Below are 26,380 nucleotides of genomic sequence, written 5' to 3' on the forward strand. Positions count from 1 at the left end.
GTATCCCCTCTAGGTTTATCCCTAATGAGCAAGCCAGTGTCAATATTGGCAAGGAAAAGCTCCCTGAGATGGTATGAGGAAAAAATCCTGAGAGGAACCAGCCTCAAAGGGGAAACCAGACTCAAACGGATAACCAGACTAAAAAGGGAACCCATCCTCATCTGAATGGCACCAAATGTCCATTCATAATAGTTCCATCATTGTAGAGGTGTGATGTTCAATTTTGGGTCCTTAAATGCAGAAGTATTCATGCAAATTGCAGTCCTAAGCCATTGTGGTAGACTGTTTATGTTACAATAATTGGAATACATATCATGTTATACAGGTATTACATTCTGTTTACCATTACTGTCACACAAAATCAAAGCACGAATATAATTGGATGCATAAAATGCTTGGCCACACTTGCATGTGATGATGTGATATCAGAATTCTTACAATTCCACTTTGACAAAGTTTGCAGCAAAAACATGCATTTTCCTAAACCTCAAGAATTTATAATTCTTCGACTGTAAATCAGATTTACAGTTCAAAAACTGTTTTTGAGTGTTCCAGGCTTTAGATGGGAAAAAAGTGAATCTTAAATGAGCTGGTTGCGTGTTTATGAGATGCACAGTGATGCACTGTGTTTGCCTCAGCTTTTGTTCTGTGCAACTCATGCAGCAACATGAACATGACAACCCCGGATCCCTTGTGAATGATGCTGTTTACGAGAGGTGCTTTGGAAAAACATATCGCTAGTACCTTTTCTCATTTATAACAAGCAAGCAACCTCTGCCCTTACTCCACACACACACACACACACACAAAAAAGTTATAATGATTACAATCTGGTAACTAATCACACTAACATGGAACTCTTGTGTTATTCTAGAGAATTAATCGAATTGTTGATTTTATAAAAAATACTAATACATTTTTTCTACCTTACAATTCTTTAAAATGATATGAGTATAACTTTCCTACCTGCTTCTGTGATTGTCTTCTTGGCAGCAGATTCTCAACTTGTTCCACTCCGTTTGTGAACTTCAAACTTCAGTACACCACCGTGCCTCCGATTCATTAACTAGTTCCACCGTGGAGGACTGCTAGGGCAGGGCTCATTGTTAAGCTTTAGCCACTGGTGCCTCAGAGACCCTCTTCCCTTTCATTACATAATTTACTCATTAGCTTCATGACTGTTATTTGCACTGAGATGCAGATGACCAATGTACAAATAACCAAGTAAGCACTTACTTTCTCTTAGATAATATTCAAATAAAGTGTATTTTAAACCTTGTATTTTCCAAATTTGTAACTTTTCCTGTTATTTTTCACAGACTAATGTACAGTAGTTACTCAATAATATGCTTGAAGAGGAAACATTGAATATTTAACCTAGAGTGGGATGAAATGTCATGTTTTAAATAAACTAATGACATTCTGACTTTTATTTTTTGTTGTTGTTTTATTTAGATTTGAAACACACACATGATACTAGTACACACACAAAAAAAAAACAATGTACAAGAATTTATGCCGAAGAGTAATTTTATCACACAATAAATCCTTAAACTGCTAAGAATATAATAGAAGCAGAGCAAAATACAATTTCACAGCCACAAATCAATCCCTCAAGGATCCATCTCCAAATCCCTGAGAAGCAATCATGGACTACGGAACACTGATGACTGAGTTCAGGTGTAAAAGTAACAGTGGTAATTAACCAGAACAGAGGATGATGTTAAAAAAAAAATGGACTGGAAGAGCAGGCTTGAGTACTGGTTTAGTAATGCACCATTCATTTACATTTATATTTAAATTAAATAAATCCCCCACTGGTCCCCTACTACCTTAAGAGTCTCCAGTAAATGCTGGATTTGCAACAGTTGTTGTTGCTTTCTGAAACAATGGATTTTCACTCTGGAAAGTGAGAGAGAGAGAGAATCAAATTAAAAAGTATGGTAATATTCCACTGTATTTCAGATCACTGTGGTGATGATAATGATAACAATGATCAAACTATCAAACTATGATAACAGCAATCAAAATAATAAGAACATACTTTTGCCCACTGACGGCGCTGTGCTTCCTTTTCAAACCTCTTCCACTCTTTGAGGTCTTTGAAATAAAATATTGCCTTAATGAGAATGAGGAGTAGAAGTCCAATCAAAGCCACAGCGGCAAGAGATCCACCCACTATGCGTCCAACATTCGGCCCCTCCGGACATTCTAGCATACAGAAAGTACAAAAACTTAAAATTAAGTCCTGGTATATTTTTCTACAAGAAAAGTTAAGTTAAGATATTTTTGCAATGTCTAATGTTATTCCAAAGAATATCAGAGGTTATTTTAAAAAACTGCATTAAAAATATAAAAACAGCAATCAATTTAATTGGATATTTGGAAATCTGAAGAAATGTGGATTGTTTTAAAATGAAAAATAAACTTTATATAGCACAGAAAAATTCAGTTCATAGTGCTTTACAACTTTAAAATAAAAACGACAGTAATAGGCATTATTTACAAAATTTTTAATTGCTAGGATTTAAATCTTTTTGTAAATAAAATATGAATGGTAGAGTGCTGGAAATCAGTGTATAGCTGATATTGCTTAATAGACTAATCTTAACACTAGTGAAAAAATACATTCTTAGAGTCAGAAAGCATTTGTTTATGGATAATGTAACAAGACAAATGTTACAACCATGGTCACAGTTACTGATTTGTTTTACCTCTGTCTTTCAGGACGTTCACATAATACCGGTCAAATCCGTCTTGCGGAGTCATTGAGAAGATCATCCGGCAACCCTCTTCATCCTTGACTTGGCAATCCCTTTTTGCCAGTTTTTCATCTACTGTAACTTTAAGATGGCTGCAGGATTCATCGCAGCTCTTATCCAATGGTCCCGTGTTAAATGCTTTGCATTCAACACAGCTCCTAATTTTTAATAAGAGGATGTAAATATAAGCATATGAAATGAATACATAAAACATTTATCGCAATGATGAAGTCATATGAATGAGTACAGGTCACAAATATTGTTTTGCTATTCCAACATTAAACAATTAACAAATCGGAATGATTTAACGTTTTAGAACAAAGATCCATAATATATAATTTAACACACATTCTTTACATTTTCTAATAAAAAGTTTACATACAACACAAACACCATAACCTGCGTTATCCAAAAAAAGTAAAAGCTCACCCTGACTTTTCGCAAGGCAACTCACAAGTTGGACATGTGTCACATCTGATCCCCTTGTATCCCCTCTCACAAGCACACTGGTTACACACACATTTGCCACGTCCATGGCACACAGTTTCTCCCGTCACACAACTTTCATCGGATTTCTTGCACTGACAGGCTGATCCTTCATAGCCAGCATTGCATTTACATTCTCCACATCTGCAAGTCCCGTTCCCTGAGAAAAATCCATAATGTGAGTGCATGCTTGAAGCGCTGTGTGTGAAACTTCATTTGGCATATATTTGTGTGTGTCAGTACCTCCACACAATTTGTTTTGGAACTTTTCACAGTGTTCATCATCACATTCGCAGTGAGGACCGTAGTAGGATTGACCCCCCTCAGTTTGGTGGCACTTGCACACTCCACACTTGCAGTCTCCACGACCCTCACACTCTGTCCCGTTATCTTTGCGGCATTGAGCCTTCAATGCGACCTCATCTTTCTTTTCCACACTGCATTCACACCGCTGTCCCAGGAAATTCGGGTTGCAGCTATGGCAAGAGAGAAGCATAAAGTATCACATATAAACCCTTTTGTGTAATTTATTTTGTACAGTATGAATAAATAATGATATACAGGCATAATAGATTTATGAATATCTAATGTGTGTACACATCAAATGTTGACACATGAACATATTATGGTACACTATGGTATACAAATGAATTTCCTGAGAATAATAAAATGTATTAGGAAGCTTCTGCTTAGTGTTAAACTTCAGGTCCCCTAGTGAAGCCTTATTTAAGAGTTGGAGAATAGCAGGGAGGAGTAGTAAACATGGAATATAATCTAATTACTGTAGCAATTCAACCATCTAAAAACATGATATGAAGTTGAATTTAGTTATTCTGTATTTTAGCCATTATTATAGAGTTTAGCCATTATAAACTATCATGGCTAAAGTACAATTTAAAAAGTGTTCCATACAGGGTCCTTAAACATTTAGTTCACAGCTTCCTAAGTGTCAAAACAGCAAAGCTAATAACATCTAAGATCAAAAGATAAGAGACAATAAAACAGTGATATTTACATCTAGATGTGCTAAGAAACATAGAACATGGTAGCTTATGGTTGAACCCCAGAATTTTTCAAATGGCCAGAAATATCACTGACAAGTAATATGACTGACAAATGTCACTTGCACAGGTATGCAATGTTAGGTTGATTGTTAAAATAATTAATAGATGCAGATGTCTATTCTTTTGGGCCATTGGTTTTGCCTGTGACCAACCAAAAAAGCCATCCAAGTTTTAACAAACAAATAAAACAAAACAGACACAATTAAAACATAAATGGTGTCAAACTACATTGGAGGTTCTTCAAACAGCAAAAAAGAAAAGCCTCCTAAATGCTGATATGTCAGCATATCTCTGCACCCTAATAAAAAATAACAAAAGGAATCCTAGATTCTTATTTAACAAGAATTAGATCACCGCCCAAGCCAACACATCATCATTATATAAAAGCGATGAATTAATGAATTGTTTAAGTAACAAAAATGAAAATATCATGCATCAGACTATAAATTTAGGATGGACTATGTCTATAACAGTATGTATGTATATATATATATATATATATATATATATATATATATATATATATATATATATATATATATATATATATATATATATATCAACCTGTATCTATTTTTATATAAAACTGTATCTATATCTATAACAAAACTGACTAAAGTGTTTCTACAAACCTACAATCAGATTCAATCAAACATTTAGAGAAGGTTGTAGCAAAGCGGTTATGCTTATACATTGAAACAATAAATAGATCAGGCATATTTAGGCCTCATCATATCACAGAGATAGACTTGGTTAAAGTGGTAAATTACCTACTACTGGCCACTGATGAGATTTTTGTCTCTGTGCCTGTTTTGCTTGACCTTAATGCAGCTTCTGACACCACTGATCCGACTAGAAAATGTTGAAGAGACCTCTCCTGGCTCAGGCCTTATTTGACTTATTGTTATTAGTGTAAATGGTGACTTTTTAATCCACACTAAGGTAATGTTTGGCGTTTCACAAGGTTCTCTTTTAATTTTTACGGTAAGTCAGGTAAAAGACACCAGTTTAATCAAACTAGAGGAAACACTGCAATTCGGACATTTGTAAACACTGCATTTAACACATTCGAAACTGGATGTTTATTAATATCCTTATGTTTATTAACTTAACTATTTATTTAAAAGACCTTGTCCTTTAAAGCACTGAAATGTCTTGCTCAGTACCTGTGCCAGCTTCTAGTCTTTAATGATCTGCTAGGCCTACCTCAATTAAAGGTTAAAGCTTCCTTGTTAGTGAAAATTACAGCAAGGAGCAGAGCTTCAATCTAGAAAGCCCCACAGAAACAGTTTTCAAATAATTGTTTGTGACTTAGACACAGCTTCAGTCAACATAATTTGTTTAACCAATCCTGTTGTGAATTATTCTTCCGAAAGCAAAGCAACAGATATGGTGAGTTCACAGGCAGAGAGCTTTCTGGTGAACTGTGATGTTCGGATCCTTTAGGAATCAGACGGCCAGATTCGAATTTACAAAAAAGTACATAGATAAGTCACAAAATTCGACAGCCAAAATCATCCTCTACCAAAGTGATTAAAAGTGTGAAGAATGAAAGGATCTGCCAATGATCCCAAACATACAAGCTCATGTGTCAAGCACAGTGGAGGTGGTGTTTCACCTAAAAATTGGGCATGTTTTATGTTAATTAGGTGTGCATTTCTGTAAATGCAAAATGGCAGACACAACATCAACAACAACAATGACACTACCACCACCAATAAAGACAAATAAGCAACAGAAGCTTGGAACAGAAGTGGAGTTTTTTGGTACCTGCATGTTCCGCAGACAATTTTTCCTTCTCTATTACAGAAATCGTGTACGATGTCCTGATTGTCGCATTCACACTTACATCGTGTTTTTACCGAAACCTTCAGTTTTTCATTGAACCCCAAAGGACCAATGCTGAAGTTTGAATCTAGGCATTTTGCTGCCTTAACAGTTACACTGAAAATTACCTGTAAAGAAAAAGGACATTGTTAAACAGGTAGGGCAATTATATTTTATTGGGCAATACAGTATTTACTATACACTATATACAATGCTATATTACTATTAGGTAATTAGGCATCTCTATAAAGGTAATAAAGAATATAAATTTATTTGAAGCTAGAAACAATTTAGTAGAAGTGAACAATCTAAATACAGTGCTTTAGATCAAAATTAAATGGCATGTGGGCTGTGTGTTACGGTACCTCCTGTCCGATGTTAACATTGTTGCATATCCCTTTATCACTAGGCCTCTCTCCACCCTTACATTTAGATGTGAATGTTACTGATATGCCTTCTGGGAGTCCATCATGTGTCACAATAATATTTGAGGAGAGTTTCTGTAAAAACAACGAAAACACAAACAATGTTTAGAAATAGATAAACACTTGCAATTTTAATTTACAATGACATTCACAAATCCAGCACATTGTGTACATATTTATATAATTATTACAAAAGGGTATTACTCATGTTATATAAAGGTAAAAAGAAATTCCCTTACATTGTATGCTTCCACAATTAGATTTACCACATTGCTTGAATCATTACTTAGTACTCCAACTTCTGATTTAGGAATCAGTTTACTCAGCTCCTTAAGAAGAAAACAAATAACAAAAGATATTCCTTATAACAAAAACATCTTTTATTAGGTTAATGTTAAATTAATCTGAATCAATTATAATTCAATAACACTCACTTCATATATTTGGGATACATTTTTAGTTACAGCAAATATAGGCTGTATGTTTTGCTCTTCCAACTTCCTGGCTATCTGACCAACAGATGGGTAATCCTGACAAGGACAGATTAATCAAGATACTTATTTTGATTTAGGCAATATGTTCAAGAAACAGTGTAGCAACAAATGCTTTCATTTATTTCCACTATATTACTTCAGAAGCTTTCAGACATACCCAAGTGTTGCTCTTGCTGTACTTGTTGTTAATATCCAGCTGACAAGTCTCTTGGTTTGGTTCGAGGATGCCAGCAAGTTTCCCATCACCTGCCATGTGGAAACCAGCATCAGTGGCCAGCACCAGCAGCCGTGTGCTGTCTCCCCAGCCAATTTTATCCTGTGAATGGAAATTAAAGTTGGTACTACAAGACTATATGACAAGGCAATGTAGGGAAAGCCACTAAATGATCATGCAGCTGATTTTTGGAAAACAGCCAAAAATGAGCAAAAACGTAACACACTTTAATGCCAAGCTGTCAAACCAGTGAAAGAAACAATTAGCAATGTTTATTTATTTATTTATTTATTTATTTATTTATTTATTTATTTATTTATTTATTTATTTATTATTATTTTTAAAGAAGCGTAGGTTGTAAATTCAATGGTAGGTAGTGAATGTTTGTGTGTGTGTGTGTGTGTGTGTGTGTGTGTGTGTGTCTGTAGAAAATGTCACAAGGGGTTTCCTGTGACATATCACAAAAGTGAATGAAGAAATATTGTAACATGAAAAAGAATAATAAATGAAGCCTCACCACACAAGTGACAACTTGCATGATGGCATCCAGACTGCCCTCTGGCATGTCCAAGTTGCCAGATATGTTTTGCAAGGATACTTTTTCAAAAAAGATTTTCTCATCCTTTGTCAGACTGAGAACATGCTGATAGCCAAATGCTGGCTGGCATTGTTTTTCTTTGGCTGGACAGGGCTTTTTTAACTTTTCTTCGGCTGTGTCCGTGAATGGAAGAAGTGTTTTATCGACAAACGAGCCAAAGCCTGCATGAATAAATCAGGTTATTCAAAAGTCATTTTAAGGTGAAAACATCACTAAACACTATCATGCTCATCTAACATTGTCTCATGGCTTTTCGTGATATAATCACAAACTTTAATCTATTAATTTGTGTTCATGGACACTAATTTTCCTCTTTTTTAGTGTCACTCAGCACAACTGCCTCCTTCTGGCTCTGTCTCCATAGCGACAGAGGCAGAGGATCATGGGTAATGCTAACAGAAACGCCAGAGTTAGGGTTATACTGTAATAAATCTTACAGTATCACCAATCAATGTCAATTAACACAGTCAATATATTACTGTATTTTGACTGGGAGGGAACCAAAGATGATGGTTTTATATTAGTGAGTATCTTACCAAATTTAAAGCAATTAAAAACAAGGATAAAATCCCCTGCTTAAATGTTGAGTAATAGTGCTTGAAGATCTATAAAAAAAAATCTATAACAAACGAGGCAAACACAATACAGTGTCTGTGATATCCAGCGGAAGGAAAACTTTGGCGGAGACACCAAAAATACTTCCTATTGAAATACATTACATAAAAAGTCGTCATCAGTGACACAAAAAGAAAGAGGGAAATTTGTGTCTATGAACACGAATCAATTGATAAAATTTCGTGACTATATTTTTTGTGACTGCCGTGAGACAGGGCTGGCTCATCAGCTCATAGACTTCTGTAACTATTTCACAAATGTGCATTGCATTCTGTTTCTAATATCTTCTGTCTTCACTGCTTCTATGGTAAACTTTATTATTGTGGCTTTTAACATTGCTAGTTAATGGTAAATGACCAAAGAAGTTCTTGCTTGTTTCAGGAGCTAAGAGAAAAACAGGTACATTTTATGTTTGAGATCACTGACAATCTTCCTGTTACTCTCCAATGTAACGCCACTAACAATGGTGGTGTCAAGCAGCAGCTAACTTGTCACAGAAACAACGAAAATACAACATCAAGTCTGTAAAGTCGTCTTTTATGCATCATTATATGTTTATTTACCTATCCTTGCATTTCCAGTGATTTGCTGTAGTTTTTTAAGAATTTCTATTCCCAGGTTTTTCACATTTTTCAAGTCATCACCCATTGAGTAGGACAAATCCATCAGATAGTACAGATCCACAGGGTAGCCTTCTGCCCTTTTAAATGAGAAGTTGAAAGTGAAGGCTTCACCTGAAAAAAAAAAAAAAAAAAAAAGTTTAATTTTAGGGTTAAAATGGCTCAAGCAAGTTTTCTTTTCTTTAACTATAATACTCATAATCAGCTGACATTTAGATTTGTCAGTTTTAGCATTTGGTACCCTTTTGGGTTGAGGTCATTATCATTTATCATTTTAAGGTAACATACCTGGACGTAAATTGAGTTCAATTGCTTGTGGCTGCACCTGAACTGGATTTTCTGTCTTTTGTGGTCCTGACAGTGGTTTGTTGGTTCGAATGTAAAGAGCACTCTTTGGGTTAATTATCATTCGACTATCATTTGGGCAGCCTCTTTCTTGAAGATTCTTTGAAGTGTCACATCGTACTGCTTCTGGCTCTCCAGGCTTGGTGAAATTCTGTGTTATAAGAACAGCAAATCAGTATCTACATGTTGATATTTGTTATCTTAATGCAAGCCCCATGGAGTACAGAGTAAGCGGTAAATGTCTGTTATCCATGTAGATTTTTTGAGAACTGCAATTTAAGCACTAAAATTAATTGCTCCAAAAAGTGATTGGTCTTGGGTTCTTGCTGATATGCATGATTGGAAAAAGGTTTTTCAACAATAATCATTTTAAGCTTCAATAAAATTTGTTTTAATGCATATAGCTTACTCACCAATTCTGTGCACCAGGCACATCCGGGTCCAGACATAATGCATTCATCACATGACCCCACGATTGATTTTATACATTCCTCCTGAGAGAAGACTGGTACAAAAATACATTGATAATAAACTCAACCTTGTGTTCTTACATGGTAAAATACATATATTTTTTATTCACTCATATCAAATTCACTTTACCATATCTTCCAAATAACAGCAGGAGAATGATCTTGTTTGCTTGTGGCATTTTCTGGAAAAAAGGAAAAAATAATTGTTTGGTTAACGATGCAATACTGACAGTCAGAAAAATGCATCTGACCATTTATTCCGTTTGCTTAAATGAAGAAAATGATTTTCCATAATTTTATCCTTTTTTATGCAATGCAATTTATTAATAGAAGAGATGCTTCATAATATTTACTTTTTTAACATAAGATTCTTGAGGTTGATGATAATGTATTGCTGGCATATGAAAGGGGCATTTTCAAAATGGAATGAAACTAATAATATAACTATTAGTAAAACTGCATTTAATATATTTTCAAAAGCCTCAATTTAAAAGTAAAAAAAGCACGAAAATCATAAGCTTTGCATTTAACTCCTTCACTTAACTATTGTCTATTTTTAGTAAATAGGCTTTAAAACATTGGTTTAATGTGTTGCATAGTAAAGTTCTGAATCAGAATGTACAAACAGCGCCATCTTTTGATATGACCATTTTATATTTTTACAGCTGGACTTGGACTCCAAGCAACTGTTAACTTTTGTTTTACATCATGTATTGGTTGTGATTTTGCAAGAAGAAGCAGCACACTTTCGAAAATATGTGTATTAGAAATAAAGTGAATAATGTCAGTACACGTCTAAATTCAACAGTCAGAAAACTTCAGGGCCAAAACCGCATGCATTATAACTGTTTAATATTAACTTAACAAAAAGAAAGTAACAAATCCTTTCAAGCAACTGAACAACTTGTTTACAACTTCCTACTTCCTCATAATTAGCATTTATTTAAAATAGGATTTTTTTTAATTTGAGTTTTTATAAGGAGAATGCTTACTACCAGTAAGTGGAAAGTTGCAGACCTTGTGCCTACATATATATGAACACCATTTTACTTGCAGTGGTTTTGCAACAAAGTGTTTCACACAGATAGGTGTTAAAAGTTTTTTACTGCACACTGCATATGTCAAGTCACACTTTTTCAGACCTAGAGCTTTATATTTCTTGCATAGTTATTTTCATTTCCTACCACAGAAGGATATCTTTAGACACAACCACAAGCAATGAAAAAAATTTACATGAAAATACTATACATGGCAATTAAAGAGCACTGGTATGATTTATGCAATCGGAAACAATGCACGTGAAAACTATGAATGTTTAAACAAAACGGGACTGATAAAAACACCCAAAACTAACATCTGCACTTTATTCATAAAAGTTCAATATAAGCCAAACTGTATAAGTATTGTGTTTTACAATACAATCTAGATTTTCTAGAAACACACAGAGACACACAGAGAAAGAGAGAGACACAGAGATAGATGACCAAGAAGAACCACACCACCACAACCTAAACACAACCAACCAATAAGCATACATCCACAATAACAAAAGCCATTATGCAATATATATGTTTACTGTTTAAATTGTAAGTTCACATGACTTCTGTTTTGTTGTTTATTTTTGCTATATCCATTACTGTATCTATTTAATATTTTCCTTCATTAGTTCTTATACTATTTTATTATATCTATAATAAACTACTTGCTTTAGATGTTCTTTAGGTGTTCTAAATCATTTTAGAATACACATCTACATCTGTGTTGTTCGTAATGCTTTGGCAATCCGAAATGTATTTTGTATGAATTAAGAGATACACACACACACACACACACACACACACACACACACACACACACACACACACATACAGAGAAAGAGAGAGAGAGAGAGAGAGAGAGAGAGAGAGAGAGAGAGAGAGAGAGAGAGAGAGAGAGAGAGAGAGAGAGAGAGAGAGAGAGAGAGAGAGAGAGAGAGAGAGAGAGAGAGAGAGAGAGAGAGAGAGAGAGAGAGAGAGAGAGAGAGAGAGAGAGAGAGAGAGAGAGAGATGATTATAATGTATTACAATTGTTCTGGAAACTTTACTGCAGTTAACACGGTCCATAATCTCTACAAGCGGAAACACTTTAGACCCTGAAGTAAAGTGCACACACCCGGAATGTATGCACATAACGGTCTGCTGTGCTGTTCCTTATCTATAACCCCATAATCATATCATACTTTTCTTATATATATATATATATATATATATATATATATATATATATATATATATATATATACTGTACTGAAAGAACGAATATAAAAATGATCAATTCCAGCATCAATCAGCAATGTTCAATGTTGCAAATATAAGATCCGATGAGATCAAATTAAACTCAATTACTTTCTAATGCAATAAATAAACAGAGTCAGCAATAAAGGGTTTTAGCACTTCCTACTCTTCTAAACGGATTATAATTATAGCGCGTTATTTGCTTACCTGCGGATGATGGAAAAGACCGTGTTTAAGACAGTTCACATGAAGTTTCCACTTCCGGCCACAATGACTGTTACTGCAGCACAGAAAATGTACACAAGGTAGTTTGTTTCTCAAAAAAAAGGCGGTGGGTGAGGAAACAGAACGCCCTTTTACAACACTATGGGAGGGAAACGACACAGAGAAGTGAGAAGAAACCATACAATTTTACAGTGTTGAAAAATAAACAACAAACTTTTTTCCCCCGCTTTACTAATTTATCAGAGTAGTTTTATTTGGAAAACGGCCATTTTTACTTACCCCCATTTTACTGTGTAATGTTTGACAAAATGTTAGTGCATTACTTAAATCGAGACCACAGGCAAGTAAGTAAATGGTTAAAGGATCTCGCGAGAGTCTCCGGAGAGTGAAGATACTTTCACTTTTACTGTCTTTATATTGTATGGAAGACGAACAGACAGACAGACAGACAGACAGACAGACAGATAGATAGATTTAGCTGAGATTTAGAAGTATACTGCACGTGATTTAACATTCTAGTGAAACAAAATAAGATGGTGATGGAAAGGAAAGTCATTTTTACAGTGTAATGGCATGATTTGGCATTGCACTGGGATGTAAACGTCACTGATACAGCAGCAGACTAGAGTAGAATTAAAGTTTCAACATTGTAAAGTGGTGGCCGTTCAACTGCTCAAGTTAAACTATTATTTAATGAACTTATTTAAAAACATACTCAGTGCAAAAGAATGTCCTGACACAGTGATGAGAGGTTGTGCAGTGTGAACACTGATGATAAAAATGACCTCTTGTATGACTCCTTTCAGTCGCAGAGCTGAATCAGACTTCTACTAAAGGCGCTTCACTGTTCATTAGTAGGCCGCAGATGAGATGCTGTTTGTTTCACAGAATAGGGTAAGAATAGTTTTTATACATTTGCTCAAGTACAAAAATGGTACTTTGTCCACCACTGCAATTTGCAGACTGGTAAACAACCAAAATCAATCACAAAGCCCAAATCATTAATACTTTATCTTTATCTGGTTTGCTTTTGGTTTGTTCTACTTGATCCTAATGAATTTATTTTCAACTCTTAAAACTTTCTCATGTAAGATCTTCTGTGTACTTTAATATCCATGACAATATTAAAAGTAATTAAAAGTAATTCTGTGAGGTGAGGTGTTGAAACAGAAGAAAATAAACTGCACATTTTTACACATAATTCATTCTAAACCATGCATGTAGTAGTTGTTCCTTTGTGTGCAATTACTCTTTCAGAAAGACTTTTACTATTTGCAAATTTTTTTACATGCATCCTAAATTTAAATGTTCAACATTACATATTTTAGTTGTTTCCTTTAACTATTTGTTACTTGGAAAAAATGCAGGTCATTGTGGTATCAGGTCATATTTAGTGACTTCTGACTCAAACCGAAATGGAAAAATGTTTGTAACAATTTTTATCTTTACGTGTACTCTAAATACTGCATAATGGATAAATAAATAGACAGCTCTGAATATACAGCCCATAGTACATTGGATCCACTACTGTTAGCTTAAACCAAAAATGAATACTGCAGTAGGACTCAGACTCAGAAACTAGACAGTTAAAGGATGAACAAAGAGGATATGATGGTTTTGTAACCTCCTACTTCATAGTTTAGTGAGGTTATGAACACTGTAGCCTCAGATTCCTGTTCCTGTATGGCATTAACATGAATTTGCACAGGACAGTGTTTAATGTATGTTAAGGGTTTTTTTTTTTTTCATTTATGTGGCAGGAGGAAGTAAAAAGAAGGAACCTCCTTCCTACTCTCAGAAATGTCAAAGGAGAAAACTGATCTACTGAGTTTAGGGTGAAAATAATTAATTAAGACAACCTTTATTAATCTTTAAAGCACAAAGTATTTTACATTCAAATGCAATCAAAAGATGAATATATGATATTGAAAAAAATTACAATCACACGAACATATACGCACCGTTTGGGTAATAGTGTTAACCAGTATCTTATAATCTGTAGTGTGGTTTACCCCAGTTCCTAATTTTCCCTCTCCAATAATAAAACAAATTGTAGGTATAAACACTATGGACTGAAGAGGGCAGAGATCTTTTCCTCTTGTGGTAAGCCAGGCGGAAGTACCTCCTGCACGCACACACACACACACACACACACACACACACACACACACACACACACACACACACACTCACACACATAGATAATGATTCAGAGTCTTTTTTTTTTTTTTTATCTATGATGCATCTTATTTAGATTCTGCATGTTCCTATTTTCCGATGACTCGTGAGCCTTAGTAATGTCTATTGGTGTAAGAGTCAAAATGTTGTGTTAAACTAGAACTTTATTTAAGATTTTATAATTCCAATAGTTTTGCTCAATTACTTATTTTTGGTCTGGGCAGTTGTTTCTTTTTGTCTTGATATTCTGTTTTATAAACCCTGCATAAGATACATTTAATCAGCTCACCTTTTATTAGTGTTATACCTAACAAAAAAAAAATCCAGAAACCCATATAATGTCAGGTTTTTTTTTTCTTTATTGCTTAGCAATTGATTTTTCTCTTTTTCTTATTTATCAACAGTTAAAGTTATATATAAAAAAGTGTTCTATCATTTAATTGAATTTGACTTTTGTTTCCTTTGTTTAAAGTTTCCTATAAATATTTAAGTTACTTGTGAAAACAAGATGATAAAGTAATAGAAAACTGTATTATGCAATCTCTGCCTATGCTCTATCCTGCCATATAAAAACCCTCTTTTAAAATGATTTTTTTTCTAAGGTAATATTTAAAGACATTAAACCCTTTTAATATTTCAGACATTGAGATGAAATCACGATCAGAAATGATTATATAAAGTGCATAGTTATATACTGCAGGGAAATTTTGAACACTGATTTCAATATGCAGTTTCCTGGTAGACTGTAATCCATTTTTTTTTTTTTTTTCGGATTTCCTTTATGCCCATAGTTACAGCCAGATAAAACAACACTCCCCTTCTTGTTTTTGTAATTCTCAGGTATTTATAAATATTCTCCTGCAGAAGGTTTTCTATAGGTTTTTCATACTAAAGTTTTGTGACCATGTTTTCTGTCATTAGCTTTAAATCAGTAAATTTTCGATTTCTCTTGCATTTGCTCCTGATCTGTTTTATATATTTATATTTACAATTCTTTTTACTATAGTCTCTTTAACAACCACATACAATACTCTGATAGTAAATCAATAGTGTATTTTACAGGGTCTCACACACACACACACACACACACACACACACACACACACACACACACGCACACACACACACACACACACATAAAGCATGCATCTTTGTCATATTAAATCAAAAGCGATTTCTATTACCTGCTACACCCTAACCTATACAGTATTTATATATAAACACTAATTCATAAAAGCTGTTTAACCAATGATACCTATAATGATTAAAACCCAGATGAATCCTGTCTGTATTAGCTTGAGCTATGTCCCTTCATTCTCTGGTTTTGACTTTTGTGAAAATACAACAGCTGAGCTAAGTCTTTTGTATACTCTAGAGATTGGATTGAGTATGCACTAAAAGGGCATAAAAACCTTTGTTAGTTTATTACTTAAGAAGTGTAGGTTTATTTATCAATATATTGTTGCTGTGTTTTCTAACATGTATGGTGCATGGAATCTAAAACCACAGAACACTTGATTACGATTGAAGATTAAAATCAGGTTTAAATGCTAATGGCATCCAAACTTTCATATTAACATTCACCTGACTGTCTGGCTATCATTGTGTGGGTCTGACTTAATAGAAAGAGATCAGTGTTTAGAAATGGTCTCTTTAGAATGGTTAAATTCAAATGGTCTTTCTCTCTTTCTCTCAGCCTCCCCATCTTATCTTACATGTTAATGTGGAATTTTTCTGGTAGTAGATGATTGCTGATTGAAAGCTGATTTTTTTTTTTTTTTTTTACAATTTACCACCAGATGGCAGACCGATAACATGCAAAAAAAACATTGCTATTTGCTTTTATGGCTTGAAAATACAAATCATACATTATCTTGTGAGGGTCATTATTTGTATAAGGGGACGTTTTTTTTATGATCATTTTATGCAGTATTAGCAAAGTCATGTATACAACAAGTGTAATAAAATAACACTTTCTAGACTGTAAAACATTATACAATTCACTAAATGATCTGCATGCTTCTTTGACTTGCTTCCAATTACATGTACAGTATGCCTAACCTTGCAAACTGCAAAGGGAATCAGGGACCCTGAAACTGTAGCATAGCAATGCTGCATAAATGTCTATATTTTCTATTGTCTGCACATTCTGTGCATGACCTGCACATATTGCGCCGTACTCGTTGTGCCGCGCACATTTTGCCCGCATTTCTATGAGATCTATGGAGCGATGCCGAGGGTTTAAGAGACGCTTGCGAGCTATCTCTATCCCGAGATCTCCTCCTCCCTCAAAACCCGACATTACCCGCGAAAACCCTGAGTAATACATTGGCACTCGTGGGTAAGGCTCGTGGGTCGCTCTGCCCAAGGTCTACTTTGGCACATCAATTGCCTAGAGATGCTGGCTGTGCTTTTAGCGATGAAGCATTTTCTCCTGGACCTCAAAAATCACCACATGCTGATCCGTACCGACAAAACCTCTGTGGTTTCTTACATCAACCATCAAGGAGGTCTGCGCTCGTGCCCCCTGTACAAACTGGTACACCAGATCCTCCTGTGGGCTTAGGTGAAGCTCCTCTCAGTGAGAGTACCTCCTGGGTCGGCTGAATGAAGCAGCAGACACCCTGTCGAGGCAGGGGTTGAGACCCAGGGAATTGCAGCTCCACCTGCTCGTGGTGGAGCAGATTTTGGAGAGATTCAGCAAAGCCCAGGGGGATCTGTTTGCGTCTCAAGAGATAACACACTGTCCCCTCTGGTTCTACTTTACTTCTCCAGCCCTGTTGGACGCCATGGCTCAGGCATAGCTGTCTTTATTCCTTCAACCCTATTGCGCTGCTTCCAGGACTTCTGGAGAAAGTTCCCCAGGATGGAGTTTGTCTCCCCCTGGTGGCTCCAAGGAGGATGTGGCCCCTGTGGGGGCAGTTTCAAGGTAGTTTTAGTCCCTGGGGTAAAATCCGTTAGTGACACATTTCCTTTACGTTACCTGGAGGCTGAGGCCTCAGTTGGGATCTGGCCGTAGTTCTGGAGGCCCTGTCCAAGCCTCCCTTTGAACCTTTGCATGAAACGCCCTTGAGTTTCTTGTAGTTAAGACTGTTCTTCTACTGGCCAACCCATCTATAAAAACCTTCAGGCCCTTTTCGTGGCCTCCTCTTGTCTAGAGTTTACCCCAGGCATGGCCAGTGCTTTTCTCTACACCAGGCGGGGGTATGTTCCCAAGGTGCCCTTGCTTGCCACAAGACCATTTGTGTTCCAGGCATTTATTCTTTCCCCCTTTTGAGCCCTGACCAGGGAAAGTTTAATCTGGTGTACGTCCATAGGACGTGTAGAGGAAGCCGGACCAGCTGTTTATCTGCTACGGTCTATATAAAAGGGTCTTCCTGTGGACAAGCAAACCCTCAGCAGGTGTATTGCGGATGCTATCTCTTCTTTTTATGAGTCTCATCTTATTAGTCCTCTGGTGTTCCTGCTCCTTTCGGAGTCAGAGCTCACTCGAACTGGAGTGTGTTTTTTCTTTGGGGCTTTTCTCTCCAAGACGTTTGCAACACTGCAGGCTGGTTCACCCCTCTGACCTTTGTCAGGTCTTACAGCCTTGACCCTTGCGCCATTTCTGGCCCCTCAGACCTTTGACCTAGCTGTGCTCATCCACACTAGGTAGGGATTTGTCAGTGTGGCAGTGTTGTAATTCGACGAGACCCAAATGAGAGCCAAAGCATTGTTGCCACAGCTCTAGTTCCTGAAGGGGAATGTCTCTAGGTTACATATGTAACCGTGGTTACATAAGGGAACAAGATGCAAGATTTAACAAGATTTATTTCTGTGCTACACTCCCTGCTAGTGCCATCTCCACTGCAATTGCATTTATAGCTTCCTGGTCGTGACATCACCCTGCCATTAACGTTGTGCCCTACCATCGGACAGATTACACACATGGTTCACATAGAGGCGTTCCCAAAGCGTTGATGAAGCAGGGTCTCTTTCCCTCTTAGATACGTAACCTAGAGACGTTCTTTCATTTATTCCTACCTCCAGTAGGGAGATTTGCTATGTAAAAAAAACAAACCCTGTTGAATGAGACAGTTAATGTGTATGTGTATGTGTATGTGTGTGTGTTTGTGTGTGTGTGTGTGTGTGTGTGGTGCCATTCCTGCCTCATGCCTATTGTTTTCTGTATTCTCTGTGACTCTGAACAGAATGTGTTAATGTGGTTAATACCACTTTTCTGAGCTATATGTTCTGATGTATTTACACATTTTCTACTTTGATTGTGCGTAGCTCGGTTACTATGAGGATGTTGGTAGTGGATACTATGAGGATGTTGGTAGTGGATATGTCCATACTACAGGTCTAATGGCATAAAAAAAAAAAAAGAAAGTCAAAATGATGCCTTACTTTAAATTAATAAAACACTGTATAGTTTATTATTTTTAATAAATCGAAGTGTTTCGGCTCTTGCTTCTTCTCTTGGTATTCTGAGTGTTTAACTGTTTGTTCACGCTGCAAGCAGGTCCTAGGCAACAGCCCTTGCTCAAAAGAGATGCGGTTGCACTTACAAGTGGAGGTAAATTCATTCTCTCAGGGGGAAGATCAAGGGCATGGCGAAGTGTAGCTATTTTTAAGCAAGATGCTCAGAAAGGCAAAGAGAAGGCAGGGATAATCCTCTGGGTAATTACATGGTGTAGGTGGGATACCTGATCTATTCCATGGATTCTTTGAAAGGTTAAAAAAATGCTGAGGCGGTACTAGTCAAAAAGACAGCATTTTTTAGTCGTCAAAACACTGCTTTTTTTGCATAATCAATGTTTCTTATTTTCTCCAGTTTTTATCCCTGTCACTCTGTTTCATTTTCTGTGTTTCTTTGTATAGTGAATACTGCAGCAGTGTGTGTGTGTGTGTGTGTGTGTGTGTGTGTGTGTGTGTGTGTGTGTGTGTGTGTGTGTTTGAATGAAGAGAGCATGCCGCAGGCCTGCAGTAGGAGAGCTCAGCAGTGTCTGCGCGAGGGACAGTGCTATTAATAGCTGGCACTGTATAAATAGCCCATGCGTAAAGCGAACGGTCTAGCTGTAGACGAATTGCGACTCTGCAGCTTGTGCATTGCAGGATCCTTATGCTATTATTGAATACACAAGCTATTTCTGTGATACTGTAATGCTGTTAAAATTATTGTTAATCCGCTAGTACTGTATGCCTCTGTGCACGCTCTTCCTGCACATTTGTAACTAACAACTAGGTAATTAATCTGTTGTAAAAGTTTGTGCAGTCCGATGAATCACTGATGTGATTTATATCGATTCGTAATCTAATAATCACTGTTCACTTTGTTTTTCACTCATTAATCCTAATACAGTGATTCTGTGCGCTGATATTTGGTGTGTATTTCCTTCCCCCTCTTGCTGGTTGTGCTGGCTGATGCCAGCATCTCACTGTGCTTAATACAGATGGTGGTTGTTGCCTGTAGCTACTAAACCTGGTATAAATAGCCACAGATTCACACGCAGAAACTCAAATACACAAATTGCACTGTGCATTTGTGTATTTGAGGTTCTGTGTGTGAATCTCTCAATTTGTCTCAATTTTGATATACTCTGTCTTTTTTATATACCATATACTTGAAAGAATAGCATTATTAATGATACCTTACATGAACCAAATGGAAACATTATTGAAGATGTCATATATTGCTGTGAGTCATGATGTCAGTATTTCCTGCAATATGCTTTAAGCATGCTGTGTTGTCATTACCGATATCTGCCTACATCCTATTTATCATGCTTATTAATTGTAAATGTATTCTTTATGACAGATGTGATGATATATTCAAATTCAAACAAAAAATCTAATTTTATTTGTCACATACACATTCATACAGAGTATCACATTAAGTGAAATGCTTGACATGAAAAAGAAATACAATATAAATCTAAAAATAAAGAGTATTAGAGTAAAGAGTAAAGTAATAAATAAACTTTTAAATAAAGTATAAAAGTATATTTAAATAAAATCTGACTATAAAGTATGAAAAGGTTGGATGGATATGTACAGTTGAAACCAGATATTTACATACACTTCAGAAAAAAACACCATATATTAAATCAGAGTAAACGTTTTCTGTTTTAAATCAATAAATATTACCATATTTTTTGCATTTGTAAATGTCAGAATCGAGCGAGGGAGAATTTTTATGTATTTTTATTATCACTTTCATCAAAGTCAGAAGTATACATACACTTTCTTAGTATTTGGGGGAATTGCCCCGAAACTGTTTCACTTGGGCCAAACGTTTTGAGTATCCTTCCACAAGCTTTCTACAATAGTTTGCTGGAATTTTGGCCCACTCTTGACAGAACTGGTGTAACTGGGTCAGGTTTGTAGGCCTTCTTGCTCGCACTCGCCTTTTTTAGTGCCACCCACAAATTTTCTATGGGATTGAGATCAGGGCTTTGTGATGGCCACTACAATACCTTGACTTTGTTGTCCTTAAGCCACTTTGTAACTAATTTGGAGGTATGCTTGGGGTCATTGTCCATTTGGAAGACCCATTTGTGCCCAAGCTTTAACTTCCTGGCTGATGTCTTCAGATGTTGCTTTAATATATCCACATAATTTTCTTTTCTCATGATGCCATCTATTTTGTAAAGTGCACCAGTCCCTTCTGCAGCAAAGCAGCCCCACAACATTATACTACCACCCCCATACTTGACAGTTGGGATGGTGTTCTGAGGCTTCAAAGCTTCGCCCTTTTTCCTCCAAATATACCGTTTATCATTATGGCCGAACAGTTCAATTTTTGTTTCGCCAGACCACAGGACATGTCTCCAGAAATTAAGATTTTTTTCCCTCATGTGCAGTTGCAAACTGTAGTCTGGCTTTTTTATGGTGGTTTTGAAGTAATGGCTTTCTCCTCCCAGAATAACCTTTCAGCTCATGGCGGTACAGTATTCGTTTTACTGTGGATAATGACAATGTCTTACCAGTTTCAGCCAGCATCTTCACAAGATCTTTTGCTGTTGTTGCTCTTGATTTTCCTATGATGTCAAAGAAAGAGGCTCTGTGTTTGAGGTGTGCCTTTATATGCATCCACAGGTGCACACCAATTAACTCAAATGGAATCAATTAACCTATCAGAAGCTTCTTAAGCTCAGAATGGAATCATCTGGAGGTTTTTTTTGTTTAAAGGCACGATAAACTTAGTGTATGTATACTTCTGATTTTGATGAAAGTGAAAATAAAAATACATAAAAATGCTCCCTCGCTCGATTCTGACATTTAACAAATGCAAAAAATATGTTAATATTTATTGATTTAAAACAGAAAAAGTTTACTCTGATTTAATGTATGACAGTAAAGAAATAAAAGTTTTTGTGTTTTTTTCTGAAGTGTATGTAAATATATGGTTTCAACTGTATGACAGAAGTATAGATTAAATTGACCCAGTATGATTGTGATTTTCAATAGAGTGTCCATGTGCTGGTATAAAAAATGTGAAATGGAATAAAAGTGATGCTGTGCTAGTCCAGTCCAGAATTAGAGTGGCTGGGTCCAGAGTTAAAGTTTTTCCACTGGTGCAAGTAATGCAAATAATAGTAAATAATTGTAAATAATAGTTGAAAAGAGAAGTCCAAGTGTTAGTTGCTGGATGTCTCCTGGTTTAAACTCCGAATGGCCTGTGGGAAGAAGCTCCTCCTCATTCTCTCTGTGTTTGCTTTCAAGGAGTGGAAGTGCTTCCCTGAAAGTACCAGAGAAATAGTTTGGACTTCACAATCTTCCTGGCCCTGGTCTGGCACTGCTTGCTGTAGATTTCCTGCAGGTCAGGGAGCTCGGTGCGGATGATACGTTCAGCTGACCGCACCAAGTCAAGTCAAGTCAAGTCAAGTCAAGTCAAGTCAAGTCAAGTCAAGTCAAGTTTATTTCTATAGCGCTTTTCACAACAGACATTGTCTCAAAGCAGCTTTACAGAAGTCAAGGTGAATGGTGTGCATTTATCCCTGATGAGCAAGTCGTGGCGACTGTGGCAAGGAAAAACTCCCTTAGATGTAATGAGGAAGAAACCCTGAGAGGAACCAGACTCAAAAGGGGAACCCATCCTCATTTGAGTGACATCAAGAGTTTGATCATACATTTTCAACAATACAGAACACTGGAGAGTGAGAACTAACATGAGTACTGGAGTAATGTTCTTTCTACAGTCTTATACAGTCTTTATGGTTACAAAACTAGGAGCCATTCATTTGTGATCATCACAGATCCAGCACCAGCTTCTCCATGCCAGAGCCTTTAAACACTCCAGGAGGTCTAATGTCAAAACTCCACACATGTAGTGGGATCCAATTGGCACTGGTACGTCCCTAGATGGTAGGGGATGTTTGCGAGTTCGGCATATACTTCTTCAGAGGTCCATTAACTTCATGAGGTGGGACGTGACTAAAGCTGGAGCTGGCCAAACCTCAGGATGCCTCGGGATGGGGAGAGAAAGAGAAGCAGTGGAGAGAAATTAGCGTAGCTGCTGTTCATGATATTAACAGCACAAGTTGATAAAGTGCATGTGATCAAATGTTCTGGAGCACAAGGTTATGATGTGAGACGTATGTTATGTGTAGGCTTTGCTAAAAAGATAAGTTTTTAATCTGCACTTAAACTGGGAGAGTGTGTCTGAGCTCCGAACACTGTCAGGAAGACTGTTCCAAAGTTTAGGAGCTAAATGTGAGAATGATCTACCACCTTTAGTGGACTTTGCTATTCTAGGAACTACTAGAAGTGCAGAGTTTTGAGATCTCAAGGAACGTGACGGATTGTAGCGTGTTAAAAGACTGGATAGATACATGGGAGCCAAACCATTTAGGGCTTTATAAGTAAGAAGTAGTTGTTTGTAATCGATTCGAAACTTAACAGGTAGCCAGTGTAGGGACGATAAGATTGGGGTTGTATGATCATATTTTCTTGTCCTTGCAATTCTGAACTAACTGAAGCTTGTTTATTAATGATGCAGGACATCCACCTAGTAATGCATTACAATAGTCTATTCTGGAGGTCATGAACGCATGGACGAGCTTCTCTGCATCAGATATAGATAACATGTTTTGTTAGCTTAGAAATATTTTTAAGGTGAAAGAAGGCTGTTTTTGTGACTTGGTCGATATGATTTTTGAAAGACAAGTTGCTGTCTAAAATAACTCCCAGGTCTTTTACCGTTGAACTAGTGGTTACAAAACATCCGTCTAAATGCAGGTTGAGATGCTGTATACTGGTTTTTCCTTGCATCACTCTGCTGCCTCACGACTGTGTAGCAATGCACAGCTCGAACCACATCGTCAAGTTTGCCAAAGACACGACCATGGTGAGCACCATTTAACAGCCTGTGTGGATTCAACAACCTGTTTCTGAATGTTGACAAAACCAAAGAGATGGTTGTGGACTTCAGGAGAGCACAGAGCGGCCATTCTCAACTGATCATCAATTGATCCTTAGTGGAGATTGTCAAGAGCACCAAATTCCTTGGTGTTCATCTGGTGGATAACCTCACCTGGTCACTCAACACCAGCTTCATCAGCAAGAAAGCCCAGCAGCGTCTCTACTTCTTGAGAAGGCTAAAGAAAGCTAATCTCCCTCCCCCGAACCTTACCATGTTCTATTGTGGGACCATTAAGAGCATCCTTTCTAGCTGCATCACTGCCTGGTTTGGGAACTGCACCGTTTTGGATCGCAAGCCCCTACAGACGATAGTGAGGACAGCTGAAAAGATCATCGGAGTCTGTCTCCCCACCATCATAGACATTTACACCACACGCTGCATCTGCAAAGCCAACAGCATTGTGGACGACCCCACACACATTCTTCACCCTCCTGCCATCAGGAAAGCGGTTACGAAGCATTTGGGCCGTCACATCCAGACTGTGTAACAGCTTTTTCCCTCAAGCCATCAGGCTCCCCAATACACAGAACTAAACTGGAACTCACACACACACACACACACACACACACACACACACACACACACACACACACACACACACACACACACACACTCAACTGTGTGTTACTGAACTGTACAACCTGAACTTAACACACACTCATTATTCATCTCAATCCATTCCACCACCATTTATTTATTATTTATACTTAACCATATTATACTGTTTACATGCTGTTTTTTTGCACATCTCGACTGCTGCTACTGCTGTTTTTGCACTGCATAGTGTTTGTTTACATATACTCTTGGTTTTAGTTTTTATAGTTCTCTTTGCACAGTACTGTATATTCAGAGTATACATTAGATTTACTGCTCGGCACTAACTTGTGTTATGTGTATTGTCTTGTGTTGTTTGGTGTTGTCTGTCTGTCTGTTCTGTTGTCTGTACTGTTTTTCGTCTGCACTGTTTGCACTAGGTTGCTCTCAATGCACTTTATGTAGCTTTGTGTTATGTGTTGTAGCTCTATGTTGTTTAGTGTAGCAACAGGGTTCTGGAGGAATGTTGTCTCGTTTTTAACTGTGTACTTTGTACCACTGTGTATAGTAGAAATGACTAGGAAAATAAAAGCCACTTGACTTGACTTGACTTGACTTGACTTGACTTGTCAGCCCGCTGTTTATGAAACTGATATGAGCAACAATTACTGGTTCAGATCTCTGTAATATTTCGTCGGCCCAACTTCCGCGATAGTGCTGCTACTAATAATAATGTATGTGCGCTGCTCTCAGAGCAGCAGTACTCAATGTGTTCATATTACTGCTTCTATTATTAGTGTATATGTGCTGCTCTTAGAGCATCAGTACTCAATATGCTCATATTACTGCACTATTATTAGTGTATATGTGCTGCTCTTAGAGCATCAGTACTCAATATGCTCATATTACTGCACTATTATTAGTGTATATGTGCTGCTCTCAGAGCAGCAGTACTCAATATGTTTATATTAATGCCTCTATTATTAATGTATATGTTCTGCTATCAAAACAGGAGTTCTCAATATGCTCACATCACTACTCAATATGTTCATTTGAATGTACTATTATTATTATTTATGTGCTGTTTTCAGAGCAGCAGTACTCAATCTGCTTATATTACTGCTTCTATTATTAGTTTATTTGTGCTGCTCTTAGAGCAGCAGTACTCAATATGCTCATATTACTGCTTGAATTATTAGTGTATATGTGCTGCTCTCAGAGCAGCAGTACTCAATATGTTTATATTACTGCACTATTATTAAGTGTACTGTGCTGCTCCCAGAGCAATACAGTGCTTGAAAGTGACTGGGAAAGGTGTAAGAGCCCTGTCAGTAGTAACCAACTTCATATTAATGTTATTTTTAATTGTAATATGCACATTTACCAGGTCAGGAGTACTCCATAAATTAAAATGTTATTTTTTATTTTTCAGTTTTTTTCTTTTTAAACAAGGAACAATTGATTACAAACAAAATAAATGGTATTCATGTAAAATTATATTTTTCCTGTGTTTTTTTTTTTTCCTTGGGGATTCCCCAGAACTGTATATTTTGAATGTTTTCCTTAGTCCTTCCTTTGGCAAGGTTCCAGGGGGAAAAAATGAAACCCTTTGTTTTTAACTAAATATGGTTGAAAAGATTATGTTTAAATACGCAAAAAAATGTTTTGCTTAGTTATACACTTTTTTCAACTGACAACTTAATGTATCAGTTACAACTGATATATTACATATAGCTTACTTATCAAGAGAGTTTAAATATAATGCTTAGTTTATTTTCTGTACCCATATAGTTCTATGCCTTTTTATTTTAGGAAAGTTATGTTCTGATACAAGAATTGGGAAA

At 36.6% G+C, this 26,380-nt stretch overlaps 1 protein-coding gene and 1 long non-coding RNA gene across 2 annotated transcripts; one reads left to right on the plus strand and one right to left on the minus strand.

Annotated features, from left to right (window-relative positions):
• Positions 1-1,427: 1,427 nt before the first annotated feature.
• Positions 1,428-12,797, minus strand: itgb2 (integrin, beta 2). The gene is made up of 17 exons (XM_046843708.1): positions 12,698-12,797; positions 12,401-12,557; positions 10,051-10,102; positions 9,864-9,955; positions 9,394-9,601; positions 9,049-9,219; positions 7,790-8,031; positions 7,216-7,374; positions 6,999-7,094; positions 6,804-6,893; positions 6,505-6,639; positions 6,083-6,267; positions 3,492-3,724; positions 3,192-3,408; positions 2,715-2,920; positions 2,045-2,211; positions 1,428-1,902 (listed from the first exon to the last, which is right to left on the minus strand). Exons 3-17 carry the CDS (start codon positions 10,097-10,099, stop codon positions 1,834-1,836), a joined length of 2,319 nt encoding a protein of 772 aa, XP_046699664.1. The 5' UTR covers positions 10,100-10,102; positions 12,401-12,557; positions 12,698-12,797; the 3' UTR covers positions 1,428-1,833.
• Positions 12,543-26,380, plus strand: LOC124381849. Its single transcript, XR_006924930.1, has 3 exons — positions 12,543-12,583; positions 13,225-13,312; positions 26,349-26,380. It is a non-coding gene; the product is annotated as an uncharacterized LOC124381849 (long non-coding RNA).

Source organism: Silurus meridionalis, chromosome 3, assembly GCF_014805685.1.
Source record: "Silurus meridionalis isolate SWU-2019-XX chromosome 3, ASM1480568v1, whole genome shotgun sequence".
Classification (NCBI taxonomy): domain Eukaryota; kingdom Metazoa; phylum Chordata; class Actinopteri; order Siluriformes; family Siluridae; genus Silurus; species Silurus meridionalis.

What these genes read in the sequence shown, in the direction of transcription:
- itgb2 (XM_046843708.1), bottom strand. Translation starts at nt 10,099, where the DNA reads ATGCCACAAGCAAACAAGATCATTCTCCTGCTGTTATTTGGAAGATAT. An exon ending in GCTGTTATTTGGAAGATATG is followed by an intron (nt 9,956 to 10,050) that starts GTAAAGTGAATT and finishes TTTTTGTACCAG; the next exon opens with TCTTCTCTCAGGAGGAATGT. An exon ending in CACTGGAAATGCAAGGATAG is followed by an intron (nt 8,032 to 9,048) that starts GTAAATAAACAT and finishes TTATTCATGCAG; the next exon opens with GCTTTGGCTCGTTTGTCGAT.